This window comes from Oncorhynchus clarkii, chromosome 2, assembly GCF_045791955.1.
Source record: "Oncorhynchus clarkii lewisi isolate Uvic-CL-2024 chromosome 2, UVic_Ocla_1.0, whole genome shotgun sequence".
NCBI lineage: Eukaryota > Metazoa > Chordata > Actinopteri > Salmoniformes > Salmonidae > Oncorhynchus > Oncorhynchus clarkii.
The window spans coordinates 60,220,980-60,241,346 of NC_092148.1; the positions used below are offsets into that span (position 1 = coordinate 60,220,980).

The window sequence follows — 20,367 nt, forward strand, 5'->3', positions numbered from 1 at the left end:
AAATTAACAATGGAGTGATAGATCAGCAGATGGTGATGTGCAAGTAGAAATACTGGTGTGCAAAAGAGCAGAAAAGTAAATAAAAACAATATGGGGATGAGGTAGGTAGATTGGGTGGGCTATTTACAGGCTATGTACAGCTGCAGCGATCAGTTAGCTGCTCAAATAGCTGATGTTTAAAGTTAGTGACGGAAATATAAGTTTCCAGCTTCAGCGATTTTTGCAATTTGTTCCAGTCATTGGCAGCAGAGAACTGGAAGGATAGGTGGCCAAAGGAGGTGTTGGCTTTGCGGATGACCAGTGAGATACACCTGCTGGAGCGCGGGCTACGGGTGGGTGTTGTTATCGTGACCAGTGAGCTGAGATAAGGCGGAGCTTTACCTAGCATAGACTTATAGATGACCTGGAGCCAGTGGGTCTGGAGATGAATATGTAGCGTGGGCCAGCCAACTAGAGCATACAGGTCGCAGTGGTGGGTGGTATAAGGGGCTTTGGTGACAAAACGGATGGCACTGTGATAGACTGCATCCAGTTTGCTGAGTAGAGTATTGGAAGCTATTTGTAAATGACATTACCGAAGTCGAGGATCGGTAGGATAGTCAGTTTTACGAGGGTAAGTTTGTCGGCGTAAGTGAAGTAGGCTTTGTTTGCGAAAAAGGAAGCCGATTCTAGATTTAATTTTGGATTGGAGATGTTTAACTTAAGTCTACCCCTTCCTTTTTCGAACATTCTGTTAAAAATCGCGCAACTTTTCAGCGTCCTGCTACTCATGCCAGGAATATAGTATATGCATATGATTAGTATGTGTGGATAGAAAACACTCTGAAGTTTCTAAAACTGGTTAAATCACGGCTGTGACTATAACAGATTGTGTGTTTCATTGAAAAACGCAAGAAAAACTGCTCTCTGAAAGCTAAAAATAATTTCCATAAGTCACTTTCATGGGGGGGACAAAATTTTATATCGACCTGCATGCAATTCATACAAATTCCACACGATGTCGCCATTGTCGTCATTTTCAATGGAATTTTTTGTTGGAAAATCCAACTATCTGGATTCCGTTTCTTCCGGTCTCCACCAGGATGTTTTCAATGTGGACATTGGCAGCCATTGATTTGCAGACGAGGAGCTATTGAATATACATCGCCCTGTAATCATTTTGATAGATTATAAACGTTTACTAATACCTAAAGTTGGATTACAAAAGGATTTCGAAGTGTTTTGTGAAAGTTTATCGTCGACTTTTTTAATTTAAAAAAATGACGCAGCGTTTAAAAACGATGTTTTTTTCTGAATGACACAGCTTCCATAGAAAGCTATTTTGGGTATATATGGACCGATTTAAACGAAAAAAAGACCCAATAGTGATGTTTATGGGGCATATAGGAGTGCCAAGAAAGAAGCTCGTCAAAGGTAATGAATGTTTTATATTTTATTTCTGCGTTTTGTGCAGCGCCGGATAAGCAAAGTCTTTGTTTACGTCGCATTCAGGCATTTTGAGGTGATGCATGCTATCAGATAATAGCTTCTCATGCTTTCGCCGAAAAGCATTTCAAAAATCTGACTTGTTGGCTAGGTTCACAACGAGTGTAGCTTTAATTCAATACCCTGCTTGTGAATTTTGATCAAGGTTTGAGTTTTAACGAGTACATTTAGCATTTAGCGTAGCGCATTTGCATTTCCAGGTGCCTAGTTGAGACATCTGCGTCTCAAGTAGGATCAAGAAGTTAATATGAGTCTGGAAGGAGATTTTACAGTCTAGCCAGACACCTAGGTATTTGTAGTTGTCCACATATTCTAAGTCAGAACCGTCCAGAGTAGTGATGCTAGTCGGGCGGGCTGGTGCGGGCAGCGAACGCTTGAAAAGCATGCATTTGGTTTTACTAGCGTTTAAGAGCAGTTGGAGGCCACGGAAGGAGTGTTGTATGGCATTGAAGCTCGTTTGGAGGTTAGTTAACACAGTGTCTAAAGAAGGGCCAGATGTATACAGAATTGAACCCTGTGGTACCCCCATATAGACTGCCAGAGGTCCGGACAACAGGCCCTCCAATTTGACACACTGTCTGAGAAGTAGTTGGTGAACCAGGCGAGGCAGTCATTTGAGAAACCAAGGCAGTTGAGTCTGCCGATAAGAATACGGTGATTGGGCCTCCCGGGTGGCGCAGTGGTTAAGGGCGCTGTACTGCAGCGCCAGCTGTGCCATCAGAGTCCTGGGTTCGCGCCCAGGCTCTGTCGTAACAGGCCGCGACCGGGAGGTCCGTGGGGCGACGCACAATTGGCCTAGCGTCGCCCGGGTTAGGGAGGGCTTGGTCGGTAGGGGTGTCCTTGTCTCATCGCGCACCAGCGACTCCTGTGGCGGGCTGGGCGCAGTGTACGCTAGCCAAGGTGGCCAGGTGCACGGTGTTTCCTCCGGCGCATTGGTGCGGCTGGCTTCCGGGTTGGATGTGCGCTGTGTTAAAGAAGCAGCGGCTTGGTTGGTTGTGTATCGGAGGACGCATGACTTTCAACCTTCGTCTCTCCCGAGCCTTGTAGCGATGAGACAAGATAGTAGCTACTACAACAATTGGATACCATGAAATTGGGGAGAAAAAGGGGTAAAATTAAAAAATAAAAAAATAAATAAAAAATAAAAAAAAGAATACGGTGATTGACAGAGGCTGCACAGTATTGTCTTTTATAATTTTAGAAAGAGAGGGTCCAGATTGTCTAGCCCAGCTGATTTGTACGGGTCCAGGTTTTGCAGCTCTTTCAGAACATCTGCTATCTGGATCTGGGTGAAGGAAAAGCTGGGGAGGCTTGGGCGAATAGCTGCGGGGGGTGCGGAGCTGTTGGCCAGGGTTGGGGTAGCCAGGAGGAATGCAGGGCCAGCCGTAGAGAAATTCTTATTGAAATTCTCGATTACCTAGCTTCAGAGCAGTGGGCAGCTGGGAGGAGGTGCTCTTACTCTTCATGGGCTTTAGTGTCCCAAAACTTTTTGGAGTTAGAGCTACAGGATGCACATTTCTGTTTGAATAAGCTAGCCTTTGCTTTCCTAACCTACTGTGTGTTGGTTCCTGACTTCCCTGAGCATGTTAAGGATGCTCTGGATCGACATGTTCCAGTTCCTGACGATATCCATCAACTATGCACAGCAAAGAGGTGTGGGACAACATACCACAGACCACAATCAACAGCCTGATCAACTCTATGGGAAGGAGATGTGTCGCGCTGCATGAGGCAAATGGTGGTCCTACCAGATACTGACTGGTTTTCTGATCCAAGCCCCTACCCTTTTTCCAAGGTATCTGCAACCAAGAGATGCATATCTGTATTCCCAGTCATGTGAAATCCATAGATTAGGGCCTAATTCATTTATTTCAATTGAATGATTTCCTGAAATGAACTGTAACTCAGTAAAATCTTTGAAATGGTTGCGTTTATGTTTTTGTTCAGTGACTGTAAGTGTGCTTCAACGCTTGCTTCTCGCTCAGGTCAGAGTGCTACCATAGAGCTTGTGGTGCACAGGTGATAGAAGGCTATTTCTGATAGAGACAGTCGTTAAAAAAAAACAGCTCTGCGGAGATGGAGAGATGCAGGTCTGGTTTACACTGGCCTCTTCTGATTAATGTCCTGGGAGGGATGCTATTAAACATCACATATAATTCCACTCAAATATACTGCAAATAAGAACATAAACCACCATTCAATTACTCCCTCTGTCTGAGTTGCTGAATTAAATACAGGAGCATATTTTAGGAGCTTTTCTGGTGCTACAAGGCCATGCAGTTAGGAGACATGAATCAGAGAGATACTTTAGTGTCTTACACACACTGTGCCGCAAAAGTATAAATAACTTGAGAAAAGGCCAATAGTTGTCTGACATAGGAAATAAAATGTTCACTTGGACATGCTGAGAATAGACCTAGTTCTTTGTCCGTGGGATCAAATTATAATAGTTTTTCAATATAATCCAAAGCATTCCAACATTGTCTGACAAAGTGGGATTCAATGAAGGTTTGTGTTGTTGGGGTCAGAGCATGGTTAAGCATTCTGGCCCTGTGGGTGTTGTTTGGGTCAGAGCGTGGTTAAGCATTCTGGCCCTGTGGGTGTTGTTGGGATTTTTTATTTAGCTGCTACGGACTCACTGGGGGTTTACACAACCACACTCAATTTACTCTCCCTGAATTTATACACTATGCATTTAATAAATACATCAGGGAATGCCCGCCTTTTCCTCAAAGTCTTACTATGTTGAATTTCTGGGCTCCCGAGTGGCGCAGCGGTCTAAGACACTGCATCTCAGTGCAAGACGCGTCACTACAGTCCCTGGTTCGATTCCAGGCTGTATCACATCTGGCAGTGATTGGGAGTCCCATAGGGCGGTGCACAAGCGTTGTCCGGAGTAGGCTGTCATTGTAAATAAGAATTTGTTCTTAACTGACTTGCCTAGTTAAATAAAGGTTAAATTGAGCAATTATTTAAATTCAGCATCATTCTTTCAAGGGAAATGTAGTATTTTTTTCTAACAAACATATCTGTATATATTTGAGGATGTTATGTTTCCCTGAAATAATCCGAATGCATGTAAACATTAGTTTTGAAAACATAGCTTGTCCAGAAAAAGTGTCTCTGTAAGGGTTTTCCGGTGGTGAAGGAGAGGCGGACCAAAATGCAGCGTGGTTATATTGATTCATGTTTAGTAAAAACCGATAAACACGAACACTACAAAACAATGAACGTGGAAAACCAAAAACAGCCCTATCTGGTACAAAACACAGAGACAGGAACAATCACCCACAAACACACAGTGAAGCCCAGGCTACCTAAATATGGTTCCCAATCAGAGACAATGACTAACACCTGCCTCTGATTGAGAACCATATCAGGCCAGACATAGAAATAGACAAACAAGACATCCAACATAGAATGCCCACTCAGATCGCACCCTGACCAACCAAAACATAGAAACATACAAAGCAAACTATGGTCAGGGTGTGACAGTCTCTTGGCACAATTTACACTGGTATGGTATAGGTTGAGCCGCGGGACAAGGTAAGTCAAGCCACCTACACATTTCTGTACTGAATGAAATATTTCTACTACCTTTTTCATGTCTATCTTTATTTCCCAAACACAATTCAACACAATCACTTTTTTGTCTTTTAATCATTTTGAGCATATTTGAACACTTTGTACTTTTTTTAACACCTAATATAGGTCAGGCCCTGTTGTTACCTCATATCCCAGAGATAATGCCTTGCATTACGTCTGGGAAGAGAACATTTGCTCAACTTGCCATTGGCTAAACCATTGGCTCAACTTGGCCATTGGCTCAACCAGTGGCGGTCGGCACCTTTTAAGTTGAGGGAGGACGATAATTGTTTTATGAATATGGCTTTATTTCTATTATAGCATACTAGATGACTGTCATTCATATTCCATTCATCCAGTTCAATGTTACATCGAAAGCTTTAGACTGCAACATGATACTCAAATTGTCCCCATCCCATCATGAGGTTGCTACAACCTAGCCTATGAACGTAGGTGCACACAGGTTGAGAGAAAAAGTTGAGGTGAAAGACAGTGACACATGGTCAAACAGTGGCACATTCACCTTGCACACTCTTGCCTGAATCTAGCTGATCTAGGGTGTAATCATTAGACTAACAGTTACAAACGACAGTTTCTATTGGCCAAATTCAGCTATGTCTATCCCCGTTTTGTTCCGTTTCCTTCCAATTAAGAAAAGTTTTTCAACAGAATCGGTGGAATGAATACCCCCCCGGATTACACGTAAGCACAGTTCACTTTCATAGCAGCCATGTTGTATTCCTTCTCACATCTACGTGCTCTTCTCCACTCACCTTTTCCCTTCACTTGTGGACTTCAATGCACAACACAAGGCGAAAAAACCTTTCCAAGCTGAACGCTACACACAGCCTACATCGTTGTCACCATATTAGCTAAAGTAACATCATAGTCAACATAGCAAATAGAACTAATGTGTTAGTAAACCCGCTACAATCATGTGGTACAGTGTGCAGTTTAGCAGTTACACCGGCTGGCCCGTTTTACAAATAAACCAAAAGCTTACCTTGACTTGGAAGAGTTCCAGTGTTGCATAGCCATAGCCAGCTAGCTAACATAGCATCCCGCTCTTTGCGCCGGGTGTTTGAGTAGGCTAAACTAGCTAGCTGCATTTGCTAGCTACAGTTAAAGTCAGGAATTTACATACACTTAGGTACACACACTACTCACAGTTTTTGCACTGCAGTGCTAGCTAGCTGTAGCTTATGTTTTCAGTACTAGATTCATTCTCTGATCCTTTGATTGGGTGGACCACATGTCAGTTCATGCTGCAAGAGCCCTGATAGGTTGGAGGATGTCCTCCGGAAGTTGTCATCATTATTGTGTAAGTCTATGGAAGGGGGTGAGAACCATGAGCCTCCTAGGTTTTGTAATGAAGTCAATGTATCCAGAGAAGGACAGAAGCTAGCTGTCCTCTGCCTACACCATGGTGCTGCCACACAGAGTGCTGTTGAGGCTACTGTAGACCTTCATTGCAAAACAGTGTGTTTTAATCAATTATTTGGTGATGTGAATATATTTAGTATAGTTTTATCTAGAAAGGATAACTTTTTTAATGTTTCACTCTTTGTATTTTTATAAATTTACTGAGGTGGATGGTTCTCCCCTTCTTCCCCTGAGGAGCCTCCAGTGGGCTCAACTTACCCCAAGGCAAACATTTTGACTATATTAGCCCCCCAAAATACAAGGATGCACTTTCATGCTAGGTTTAGGACCTCATATTGAAGCTTATAGAGACCCCAAATGATGGATGTAACAAACTTAAAAGTATTTACTTTGGTTTAGATGCAAGCATGATCAAAACTCTTAACACAATACATTAATTTGACTTTTCTTCGACATTACTTGCTTACCACATTTTCCATATGGTTTCCTAAATATTTGGTCAAATGATTAATAATTTTGTGTATGGTTTTCTCCCTCCCTCCCTCTCTCTCACACACACACACACACACACACACACACACACACACACACACACACACACACACACACACACACACACACACACACACACACACACACACACACACACACACACACACACACACACACACACACACACACACACACACACACACACACACACTACCCTCAATAGCACACTCACACATACACACAGAGTAGAGATGCCTGAGTGAATAGGGTAGTTTGGCCCATGCCACCATGCCAGCCAGAGACAGTGACTAACAGCCCTACTGTGTGAATTAAATATTACATGCCGGCAGCTCCTGCAAGACCAATCTTGCTGGACCTTCTCTAGCTTCCCTCAATTGGAAATATAAATGAGACTGCAGATCTTTTCCACATAGATAGACAAACAAACAACTTCACTCACGTGTACAGTACGTCACACCCCGCTGGCACACAAGCATACACTCCACACACACACTTTGAACATTCTCTCTTTCTCTCTCTCTCGCTCTCTGTCCAATACTGGGGACACTGCCAGAGAATACTATGATATGATTGTGAATGTGACTTCTGCTGTGATGATGTGATAGTTTTGCCCATAGAGCTCCAGTGTCTGAGGAAACCACAGTGTGTCAGCACCCGCTGACACACTGTGGTTACAATGCAGCGAGTTCATTATTAGCCGTGTGTGTGTTAGCTGACATTGGAAGGTCTGGCTGGTCCCAGTTCATTACTTCCCACTGTTGACTGACATTGGGGAGGTCTCGCTGGGCTGACTTTATTATTCCCTGCTGCTATGAGAAGACACAGATGGGAGCACACGCTAAGCTAGGGAACAGACCTCCACAGGCAATCTTCCTGGGGCATTAGAGTGGCGTGTGTGTCAAAATGAAATTCCATTTTATTGGTCACATACACATATTTAGCAGATGTTATTGCAGGTGTATCGAAATGCTTGTATTCCTAGCTCCAACAGTGCAGTAATATCTAACAATTCACACAAGTCTAAAAGTAAAAGAAAGGTATTAAGAAATATATAAATATTAGCACGAGCAGTGTCGGAGTCCGGAGTATATACAGTGCCTTCGGAAAGTATTCAGATTCCTTGACTTTTTCCACATTTTGTTACGTTACAGCCTGTTTCTAAAAATTCAATTGATCATCCTTGAGATGTTTCCACAACTTGATTGGAGTCCACTTGTGGTAATTTCAATTGATTGAGCATGATCTGGAAAGGCAAAAATCAAGCCATGAGGTTGAAGGAATTGTGTACCAAAAACATTCTGCAGCATTAAAGGTCCCTAAGAACACAGTGGCCTCCATCATTATTAAATGTAAGAAGATTGGAACCACCAAGACTCTTCCTAGAGCTGGCCGCCCGGGCAAACTGATCAATCTGGGGAAAGGGTCTTGGTCAGAGATGTGACCAAGAACCCGATGGTCACTCTGACAGCACTTCAGAGTTCCTCTGTGTAGATGGGAGAACCTTCCACAAGGACAATCTTCTCTGCAGCACTCCACTAATCAGGCCTTTATGGTAGAGTGGCCAGATGGAAGCCTCTCCTCAGTAAAAGGCACATGACAGACCACTTGGAGTTTGCCAAAAGGCACCTAAATGACTCTCAGACCATGAGAAACAAGATTCTCTTGTCTGCTGAAACCAAGATTGAACTCTTTGGCCTGAATGCAAAGCGTCACGTCCGGAGGAAACCTGGCACCATCCCTACGGCGAAACATGGTGGTGGCAGAATCATGCTGTGGGGATGTTTTTCAGCGGCAGGGACTGGGAGACTAGTCACGATTGAGGGAAAAGTGAACGGAGCAAAGTACGAATGTTATTTTAATTTTCTGTTTGAGAGGGACTGAAACCCCTTTCTATGAAACTAATGACGTCAGTCCCACCACTGACCCGATGACTCCCACTGGTGAAACACTGTCGATATCGCAGACAAATATCCTTGTCTCAGTTCGCAGGTACTGGAATGGTTGCCACACGTGGACGCTGTGGTGACTGGAAGGACACAACAGCCACTGAACGTTTTGAAGCACAAACACCAGGAGATTTGGTTGAAAGGTTACAGCCAATCTACTAACAACGTGGCTGCTGACAACTCGTACAAAGGGTTCAACTGTTTTGTTTGTGCCTTGGACACCAACACCAACCACTGGTGGGGGGAATACTAGCACAAAGGGGGGGGGGGGGGGGGGAATACTAGGCCAGTGGGGGCGGGGGGGTCGAGACTACGTGCAACACTTTACGAGGCCACCTGATCAGGAAACAAATCAAGTTGTAAACTTCCCCACGAGAACAGAGAGGAGCGGGCCGACAAGTCCCTCAACGGGGATAACCTTAGAATACACCTGAGATATCACTGATGTGTACCACACTGGTCGTAAAAGAAGTCCAGTGGACTTTCCACCTCCAAAAACAAATGGTAACATTAATCATTCCTTACCATACGTCTCAACTATAATGCAACTAGTAAAATGCTCTAATCATGTGTTCCGATAGGATAACATTTCTGAATGAATTGGTAGGATAGCTGGTCCCCTTGGGTACCAGTACCAATGCCAGCAACGGTCAGTCCGGCCACAGTCAGTAAGAAGGTTAGAGACCGAACAAATTGCCCTTGATAACAGCGACAGAGGAGGTAGTAGTCACTCAGATTGCAACACATAGAAGGGAATCTCCAAAACACACTTCTGATGGTTAACCTTTTCACACGTACCAACACATGGGTGTGATCATTCTACAGTAGTCCCTGTAGTGTAAGATCAAACCGGTGTGATTAGAACGTCCAGTTTCGAATAACTCATCAGCATTTGAGCTGGCCACACTGTTTTTTCAGAAACATTTTGCACAAACACAGTCCTTACAAAGTTATATCCAGAATGTGAGCAGTTTATTTTTGGATGCAATGTTCAGACATTCACAGAAGTAGCTTCAGCATAACACAATCATCCAAACCGGAAAAATGTAGGCTACATTTGTCCTAGCGCTAACTGAGGAAAGATTGACAACACAAGCAGTCATATTTTTATAACACTCAGCTGACAGAAACTACAATATGCTAATAGCAATTACTATTTATAATTAACTTCTTTGGGGTACCCCCCCTTCTTCTCAATTTCCGCCTAAAGACATACCCTAATCTAACTGCCTGTAGCTCAGGCCCAGAAGCAAGGATATGCATATACTTGGTATCATTTGAAAGGAAACACTCTGAATTTTGTGGAAATGTGAATTGAATGTAGGAGAATATAACACAATAGATCTGGTAGAAGAAAATACAAAGAAATTAATTTGGCGCCCTCTATTTTCACTGGTAGTTGTCATATCGATCCCGGTATCGGGAATGCAGCCATAACAGGTTTAAAAACAAATCATTTTTACAATGATGGCCTAGGAACAGTGGGTTAAGTCCCTTGTTCAGGGGCAGAATGACAGATTTTTACCTTGTCAGCTCAGGGATTTGATCTAACAACCTTTTGGTTACTGGCCCAACGCTCTAACCATTAGGCTACCTGCATCCCCAATGCTGCCCCAATGTTAATGTTGTGTGTTAATAACGTCTGTCTAAGTTACTGCCTAGATCCACCAGCCTGGACAACCGGACGACGGGTCCGGAACGACAATCCACAACCTTGACATCCCGTGGCCATTCTTGTGGGGGTCTGCAGCTTGCAGAAATCCTACCAGGGTAAACCACCAGAGGGGGACTGCTACGATGATCCACAAACCAGGACATCCCGTGGTCATTTTTATGGTAAGTTGCAACTTGCAGAATCCTTCCAAGATTGAACCCACCAGAGGAGGACTGTAATGACTGTCCTGTGAGGATCAGGATGGGTCAGATAAGCTTGGCGGTGGATGACAGTAGCCAGGCCCTCTCTTTCCCCTCCAGTGTGATCCAAAGGAATGACTTTGGCTGTTCACGCTGAAACTCTAACACGTTCAAAAAGTGAATACTGGAAAAATATTTCTAACATAAGAATGTGGGGAATGTTCAGAGGGGATCTGAAGAAAAATAATGTCCTATTGGTTTTTATTTTGTGATGTCTTTAAAAGGGTTATAAAGGAAATACTGTACATGAAATATGAAAAATGTAGAAAGTATTTTTGTTAAGATATGAATGTGATTTTAAGAGCCATAAGAGAATCTATCCCTTAAAAACTGTGAATAGTAAGTAGCCGCACCCCGAGTGAGGTCAGAGAGTGTGTCAGACTGACGGAGATGTCCCCTTTGGCCAGAGTGCATAAAAGGATTGCCAACAGAGATTAACATTAGAACAGACAATCACTGGTACGGCTGATCAGCTGTTCCTAAGTCAAATATCTAGAAAAGATAATCTAAGTTGGACCATCCTACTACTCTTCAAATCATCCTACTGTATTACTCTTCTTAAATCACAGTATCTTACTACACTCATCACCAATGGGAACCGTCGACACGGCTGGCTAGCTATCTTCCAGAGTGAACAACAGTAGAAAAGGGGAGACCCCTTTCGGACATTCGGAGCCATACAAGCTTGTCGCTGAAAGGCCAACAACCTTCCTAAGGAGGGCTGGTTCCGACAGAGATAAACGGCGAACGAAGGCATTCACACTTAACGTTAAATACATTAATGATTTCATACTTAAAATGGGCGGCGGTTCGTGTGCAAAGTATATGATTACTGTGGGAATAGTTCTAAAATCTATCAACAATAAGTGTCCTTTTTTCTCTCTCTTTCCCCCCTCTTCATTTTCTATGTAACAAGCCGCCATATGTTGTCCGTCTATTTGGGACCTATTTCTCAAGTATTATGTGTGTATGTTTATTGTGTGTTATTATTTAGTTAGCTAGTAAATAAATAATTTAACCGATTTGTGTAGTACTGAATCATGAGTAAGTCTGGGGATTTTGCATATCCTAGAACATTACGACTGTTCAGAATGATATGATAAGAGGTTACGATTTAATACCTTGACTGTTTGATGGATGTGATAGGTAAAGACCTTTAGAGTTTAATTTGGGAGATGGGTAACTCTTTAAAGAATCGCTCTTGTAGTGCCCCAAATTCCTAATGAGTTAATTGTTACATGGTTAATTTAACTCCTTGACGCACCCATCCCGTTAGCGGGATCATTTTCGTCAACATCCGCTGAATTGCAGAGCGCCAAATTCAAATTAAATTACTAAAAATATTTACATTTCATGAAATCACAAGTGCAATATAGCAAAACACAGCTTAGCTTGTTGTTAATCCACCTGGCATGTCAGATTTCAAAAGAGCTTTTCGGTGAAAGCATGCCAAGCGTTTATGTAAGGACATCTCTCTCAGCAGACAAAACATTACAAACAGCTAGCAGCAAAGTAGATTGGTCACGAAATTCAGAAAAGCAATAAAATGAATCGCTTACCTTTAATGATCTTCGGATGTTTGCACTCACGAGACTCCCAGTTACACAATAAATGTTCCTTTTGTTCAATAAAGATTATTTTTATATCCAAAATACCTCCATTTGGTTGGCGCGTTATGTTCAGAAATCCATAGGCTCGAGCAGTAACGACCGGGCAGACAAAAATTCCAAATAGTATCCGTAAAGTTCGTAGAAACATGTCAAACGTTTTTTATAATCAATCCTCAGGTTGATTTTACAATGTATAATCAATTATATTTCAACCGGACTGTAGCTTCTTCAACAGGAGAGAGAGAGAAAATGTCTGCTCCACTCTGTTGGCGCATGCAAAACGCTGCTGGCACCCAGCCATCCAATGACGCGATGTGATCTTTTTCAGAATAAAAGCCTGAAACTATGTGGAAGCCATAGGAAAAGGAATCTGGTTGATATCCCTTTAAATGGAGAGAAGGCATGCAATGGAACAGAGAACTTTCAGGAAAAACAGCACTTCCTGGTTGGATTTTCCTCAGGTTTTCGCCTGCACTATCAGTTCTGTTATACTCACAGACAATATTTTGACAGCTTTAGAGTGTTTTCTATCCTAATCTGACAATTATATGCATATTCTAGATTCTGGGCCTGAGAAATAGGCAGTTTCATTTGGGTACGTTTTTCATCCAAACATCAAAATACTGCCCCCCCTACACTCAACAAGTTAATCAGGTAACAATTAAACATAGTTAGTTGATACGATAAATAACAGTCATCAGATTAATGAAAGTAAAGTCACGGCAAAGTGATATGATCTTTAACTAGTCTCTCAAAGCACTTCATGTTGACAGAAGTGAGTGCTACGAGGCGATGGTCATTTAGTTCAGTTACCTTCGCTTTCTTTGTGACAGGAACAATGGTGGACATCTTGAAGCAAGTAGACTGGGATAGGGAGAGATTTATAATCTCCGTAAACACTACAGCCAGATGGTTTGCACATGCTCTGAGGACGCGGCTAGGGATGCTGTCTGGGCCAGCAGCCTTGCAAGGGTTAACACGCTTAAACGTCTTACTCAATTCAGCCACAGAGAACAAGAGCACACAGTCCTCGGGAGCGGCCCGCGTCGTTGGCACTGTGTTATCCTCAAAAAAAGGCGAAGTTGGTGTTTAGCCTTTCTGGGTGCAAGACGTCGGTGTCCGCGACGTGGCTGGTTTTCCACTTGTAATCCCTGATTGTCTGGACTCCCTGCCAACATCCCCTATACACTTCCTGATGAACTCAGTCACAGTGTCAGTGTATACGTCAATGTTATTCTCAGAGGCAACCCAGAACATATCCCAGTCCATGTGTGTGTGTGTGTGTGTGTGTGTGAGAGAGAGAGAGCTTGTGTGTGTGTGTGTGTGTGTGTGTGTGTGTGTGTGTGTGTGTGTGTGTGTGTGTGTGTGTGTGTGTGTGTGTGTGTGTGTGTGTGTGTGTGTGTGTGTGTGTGTGTGTGTGTGTGTGTGTGTGTGTGTGTGTGTGCGCGCGTGCGTCAATGTGTGTGTGAGAGGGAGAGTGTGTGTCAATATGTGTGTGAGAGGGAGAGTGTGTGTCTGTGTGTGCGTGAAGGAAAGCGTGTCCTGCATGCAACTTTTGATGGTCAGTGACTGAAAGACCAATTTAGCTGCATTATACTGTATGCAGCCAACAGAAGAATATGAATCAGTTGAAACGCACACAAACACGACAAAAACTATACACATACTGCACACACACACGCATGCATACACACACGCGCACACATACGCACACACACACACACCTGACATTGGGTGCAGGGTAATAAAGTGAGAAGTAATTCCGGAGCTTGTCCATGCCCTGTTTGTGCTATGGCCAGCATATTGATAATTGTTGTTAATGGACATACTGTCTTTCAGAATAAATCTGATGTGAGGATGAATCACTGTGGCTTTAAGCAATGTCCTTAATCACAAGTCATTATCAATCTGAGTCCAAGGAAAACTAACCTGTCGAGGAGGCCCCAAACACACACACACACACACACACACACACACACACACACACACACACACACACACACACACACACACACACACACACACACACACACACACACACACACACACACACATAAACGAGACACACTCCAGTGAGGGTGACAAATGTAAGTTACCTTGGTGGATATTTCTAAAGCTACAGCCTTTACAGCACTATGGAGGTCATTGTTAATGTTTTGGGGGTTGCGGGGGGTTGCGGGGGATTGGCCTCACTCACCCTGTCCTCCTCCTCCCTGAGGTCTGGCATGGTGCTGATACACAGGCTGATGACGGTCACTGCTACCATCACCACCGACAGGCAGGCAAAGATCTTTCCTGGCAGGCCAGACTGGGGATTCTCCACCATATCCCTCAGCTGGTTCATGAACTTGCGATAGCGTGTCTCCTCAACTGGGGGGCGCAGCATGGCATGCCTCTGCCTTTGCTCTTCCTCCTGCCGCTCGTGTTCCTTCATCTCCTCGATGCGCGTGTACATCTTCCTCTTGCAGCAGCGCTCCATGTAGGTCATCTCTACGCCCCAGTAGAGCAGCTCATCATGTAGCGACAGCACACACATCTCCCTCAGCATGCGCAGCTTCCCCGCCGCCAGGAAGTTGAGGATGACGCGGAAGGCCGAGGGGCTGCGGTCAAAGAAGAACTCTCGCCGTGTCTCGTCGTAGTCGTCACACACGCCGGCAATCTCCTCTGGGCTGCTGAGGCCACAGAGCCGTCCCAGCCGGGTCAAGGGAAACTGCTCCAGCGTGCTCCAGGGAAAAGTGTAGCGGTTGCCTCCCACGTTGATGACCGCTAGTAGACCGTGGTCCACCGACAGTAGGTCCTCTGGTCGTCTGATGAACTGGGCCCTCTGGTAGTAGACACCCTTGACCGTCTCCGTCTCAGGGATCTGGGTGAAGATAGCATCGAGGCTGCTATCATCGCTGGCCGAGAGGTTGCTGAAGTCGTGGTTTGCATTGCTGATGATAGGCATGGCGGCATCGGGGTGAGTGGCCGGCTGGGCTGGTCACACTGGGGGCTCAGTGGCTGGTCTTGGTGTTGGGCATCCCGGGGCTGGGGATCAGGTGAGTCCCTTCAGGCTCTGCAGAAGGATGGTCCCAGGCAGGTGGCGTCATGCAGACACTCAGAGAGAGAGAGAAGAGAAAAAGGACATTAAATCTCAGTTAGACTGCAGTGGTGTAGAGGCTCCTCCTCATCTACAGTACATCCCTAGTCCAGAGACTGACATCAGTGACTCCGTAATGGATCAGAGCTCAGTACTGCACTGTCAAATAAAATACAATTGTATTTGTCACATGCTTCGTAAACAATAGGTGTAGACTAACAGTGAAATGCTTACTTACGGGCCCTTCCCAAAGTTCAGAAAAAAATAAATATTAATAACACAAGAAATAAATACACAATGAGTAATTATAACTTGGCTGTATACACGGGGTACCAGTACCAAGTTGAGGTGCAGGGGTACAAGGTAATTTAGGTAGATATGTACATTTAGGTAAGGGTAAAGTGACTATGCTAGATAATGATAGATAATAAACAGTTGCAGCAGCATATGTGATGAGTGAAACGAGTTAGTGCAAAGAGGGTCAATGCAGGGGGTCCGGGTAGCTATTTGGTTAGCTATTTAGTAGTCTTGGGGGTAGAAGCTCAGGATCCTGTTGGTTCTAGACTTGGTGCATCAGTATCACTTGCCATGCGGGAGCAGAAAGAACAGTCTGTGACTTGGGTGACAATTTTTAGGGCCTTCCCCTGACACCGCCTGGTATAGAAGTCCTGGATGGCAGGGAGCTCGGCCCCCGTGATTTATTGGGCCATCCCCACTACCCTCTGTAGCGCCTTGCGGTAGGATTCCAAGCAGTTGCATACCAAGCGATGATGCAGCCAGTCAAGATGCTCTCAATGGTGCAGCTGTAGAACTGTTTGAGGATCTGAGGGCCCATGCCAAATCTTTTCAGCCTCCTGAGGGGGAAGAGGCATTGTCGTGCCTTCACTACTGTGTTGGTGTGTGTGGACCATTCCTTAGTGATGTGGACATCGAGGAACTTGAAACTCTTGATGCGCTCCACTATAGCACTGACGATGTGGATGGCGGTGTGCTCTGCCCTCCGTTTCCTGTAGTACAGTACAGTACAGCAGTATGGTGGGGGGCGGCAGTGTAGCCTAGTGGTTAGAGTGTTGGACTAGTAATTGAAAGGTTGCAAGTTCAAATGCCTGAGCTGACAATGTACAAATCTCTCGTTCTGCCCCTGAACAGGCAGTTAACCCACTGTTCCTAGGGCATCATTGAAAATAAGAATTTGTTCTTAACTGACTTGCCTAGTTAAATAAAGGTAAAATAAAAAATGTAAGAAAATGGTCAGTAGAGTCACTGACTATCCTCATCAGACATCACCCTTCAGAGAACACCTCTACTCTTCCCATCAAACTAGCCCAGACACATCACCTGTCATAATGAATGGGTGTGAATCTCTACCTGTGAGGATGAGTAAAGCTGAGGATTAAGCTTGAAATGTGTGGTCCTGTTTATGCCATATGGTATAGTGACAGATATCTAACAGGGCTACTCTTGTCTCAAGATGTTTATGACTCCAACTGATCTGACTACTACTTAGATTTGTTGCACAGTGGAGTGCTTTTCACACCTCTACTACTGCACATTTTAATTGTGATATAAAATGCCACCGTCAATTTAGCATGTGGGGCTATTAGCATATACCTTCGAGAACATTAGGGAGGTGGATAATAGTTGGTGGATAATTACAGTTTAAATCAGCGGTGGGCTACATAATGTAACTCCTCTAGTTCTGCATAGGGGATTCAATAAATCACTCCTGTCAAGGTGTTTCATTTCCATCGTGGTGGGAGAGAATTATACACTGTTTATTAATAGAATAACTGGCAATACAGTATTCCCGTCTGGTGGTTGGTTGCTTTGCCGAGTGGAAAGTTAATTGAAATAAGTGTTTTAGCGGCGCAGTGGCATTATCAGGAACATTCCCTCCACTGCGCTCACTAGTGACAGACACAGGAGACACAAGTTTCCATCTGCTATAGGTCCATTACAAATCCATTGCGTGCCATTTCATGAAATAGCCTAAGAACCATGTAGCCTGAGAGACACACACACACACACACACACACACACACACACACACCACCGGCATAACGCAGTTTCTCTGGAATCCTGTGAGGTCGAAGTTAGGCCCATATAGACCACCAATCGCTGTCCATGGTGCTGAAATTGAATGGATTATAGGCTTTCTGTGTTGCCACTGCACGTATATACTTGCTTTAGTTAACGGATACATGTTTATTGGTAGGCCTATTTGGTCAACATTTTCTAATGTTAAGCCTAACATTTCACGAAACTGTCTCGCAATGCTGCCATTTTTAGACTGTGGGCAGGTGGCAATAATGTAGACCCAGACAGTCTTTCCTGAGACATTGTGCATTATATGTCCATTGCGCTGCGCAAAATGTAAAGGTAGTCTTGCATGATGCATGCTAAGATATAGCATAGACTGTTGATACTGCAACCCCACAACTCAAACTCCGATTCACCAGTAGCCTATGCACGAAAGCACAAACCGCTTTTTTTGTTCAAGCCCTCAAGAACTGTTGTCCGCTAAATATAATCTGTTTGCATCTGCCAATTTAATGGCTGTCCAGAATCCAGACGACCTGTCCCCAGAGCTTCCTATACATGTAATCTCTTTCTGTAACGTGTTGAGGCCGGCAATTAAGGAGAATGAGACGCTGTATTTGAAGCACAACCCAGTTTACCTGATGTTGCTATGGCAATCAAGCTGTTTTTACATCACCGTAACTGTCGCTTCTGCGAACTGATCGTTTTATAAACTAAAACTCATAAAGAACTAGGCCTACCTAAAAAGGATGAGTCTATCAGTCTGATATGTACTTTGACCACGTGAGTAAGCTCCGCTCATTGCACTGGCGCCGTCATAACCTTGACCACGGCATTTCTTCACCAATATCCCCCTATTCTTTCAAACTGTTGAATTGTTTCTTTTTAAAGGCCCGAGTCACTTTTTCAGTCACATTCCTGAAGCCCAAGAAACAAACACTTATTTTCCTAGTAGCCTACATATGGAAAATAAAAAGGTTTCTGAATTCGTTTTTGGAGGGTTACTATCAAAATGATTTATATATAGCCTATGTAAAATAAATGTACAACGATGACAGGCGCATGGGCCCCCAGAACTCGTGGGCCCACCCGCCTAGCTGGGGGCTGCGGAGGTGTCCGACACACACACACACACACACACACACACACACACACACACACACACACACACACACACACACACACACACACACACACACACACACACACACACACACACACACACACACACACACACGGGTGATTCTGCATAGAAGTAATCTTTAAAAAGTAAAGGAATTTCTACGTCAAGTTACAAAGCTACATGGCGACAATAATAGGTTATTACAGACTATTATAACAAGTAGCCTATTTTCTGGAACCCATAGCCTAATCGTCTTTTAATGTTTTATTATAAAGCTTATCGGTGTGTGTTGAATGCCTTGTCTTATTGTCTTGAACGTCCCACTAAATCATTGGCTGTCACTGTACAATACTGTAGGCTACATCATGTTAAACAGCGGAGGCAGCTCTCACTATATATCATATAGACTATTGGTTATTTATTTTTAAACAGATCAAACAGCTGTTTTGGTTATTCCAATTTATCAAACGAGGAGTGTAAAGGTGATTGCACTTTATATAACATCTAAGCTACTTACTATTCTATCATAATCATGTTATTACTTCCAAGATATGATCAGATTTGTAATGACATTAAACTCCAATAAGCACAATGACCATGACAAATAGGCCTACATTATTTGACCGTGAACGTTGAATAATAAGAATGAAGACTGAATAAACTTCTCACGTACCATATTAGTGAAGAGAAGAGCTCTCTAGTTCTCAGTCCGTTTGATCATTCAACATCAGTCACTCTCACCGAAAAATACCAGATGCTACATGTTGTATCCACGGGATCCACAGTGTCCCAACCTGTAAACGCGATTAAAAAGTCTTCAAAATACGAAGAGAGAAAATGAGACAAGCGGAGTGTCCCGTTACAAGATCCGTACTGCAGAGGCGTTGCGATGCGCGCTCTCCACAGATGAGCACGGGTAGGGTATAGCTTACCCCAAGTTTGCGAAGAGTAGGTGAGTGTCGTGAGTAGCTTAAGTGCCTTTCCCTTACCAGTTAAGTCACCTCACAAAGCCTAACTTTGAGTACCACATTTCGCCTTTCCCTTTACTGCTAATTTCTACGTTAATACAATGAGATAGATTCGATGGACCCTCTCGTACCATACAGCCCCAGCAAAAAAAAACGAATGTAGGCTATCCTGATGTAGTGTTTGGTTTTCAGTGCAGCACTGCCTATGCTAGTCTTGTTCTGCGGGCAATAGGGTTATTCCATCGACTGACAAACTCCGGCGCCAAGCTAACATTTTCCATCCCGTAGCCAGCAAGCGGTTCTGCTGCTTTGTTACTCTTCATACCTCCCACTGGGGAGCGCGGATCATTTCGATCCCAATAATGTTTTTATGCGGCGGTGGATCATGGTCGCAGTGGGAAATAAGGTCATTAGTCTGATAATACTAGGCATTAATCTGATATAGACCTATAGGTACAGATAAGCTCATATCAAATGTAACATATTTAGCAGGAGTATGAGGTAGCCTATGATCATCAAATCATTCTAAAGGAATGTGGTGAATTCTGGTAAAGGGTTTCATCATGTCTTACCATCCATGTTTTAGGATGTGTCTTTATTACAGTCAACATGGGTTATACAGTTAGTTTAGTCACTTGTCAGTGTATCAACATCAGCACTGCTCCCCAACAGAACAGAAAGAACACGAAAACCATCACCTACTGTACCTGGAAGGCAGATC

At 43.9% G+C, this 20,367-nt stretch overlaps 1 protein-coding gene across 1 annotated transcript in view; it reads right to left on the reverse strand.

Moving 5' to 3' along the window:
* The window catches only part of LOC139381892 (potassium voltage-gated channel, subfamily G, member 4a), a 51,150-nt gene extending 31,264 nt beyond the window's left edge, over nucleotides 1-19,886 (reverse strand). Inside the window, exons 1-2 of the mRNA XM_071125747.1 lie at nucleotides 19,352-19,886; nucleotides 14,634-15,532 (exon numbers count right to left, since the gene is read on the reverse strand). Of these exons, the coding sequence (XP_070981848.1) occupies nucleotides 14,634-15,383 (750 nt within the window). The 5' untranslated portion in view covers nucleotides 15,384-15,532; nucleotides 19,352-19,886. The remainder of the gene's footprint in view (nucleotides 1-14,633; nucleotides 15,533-19,351) is intronic.
* Nucleotides 19,887-20,367: the final 481 nt, after the last annotated feature.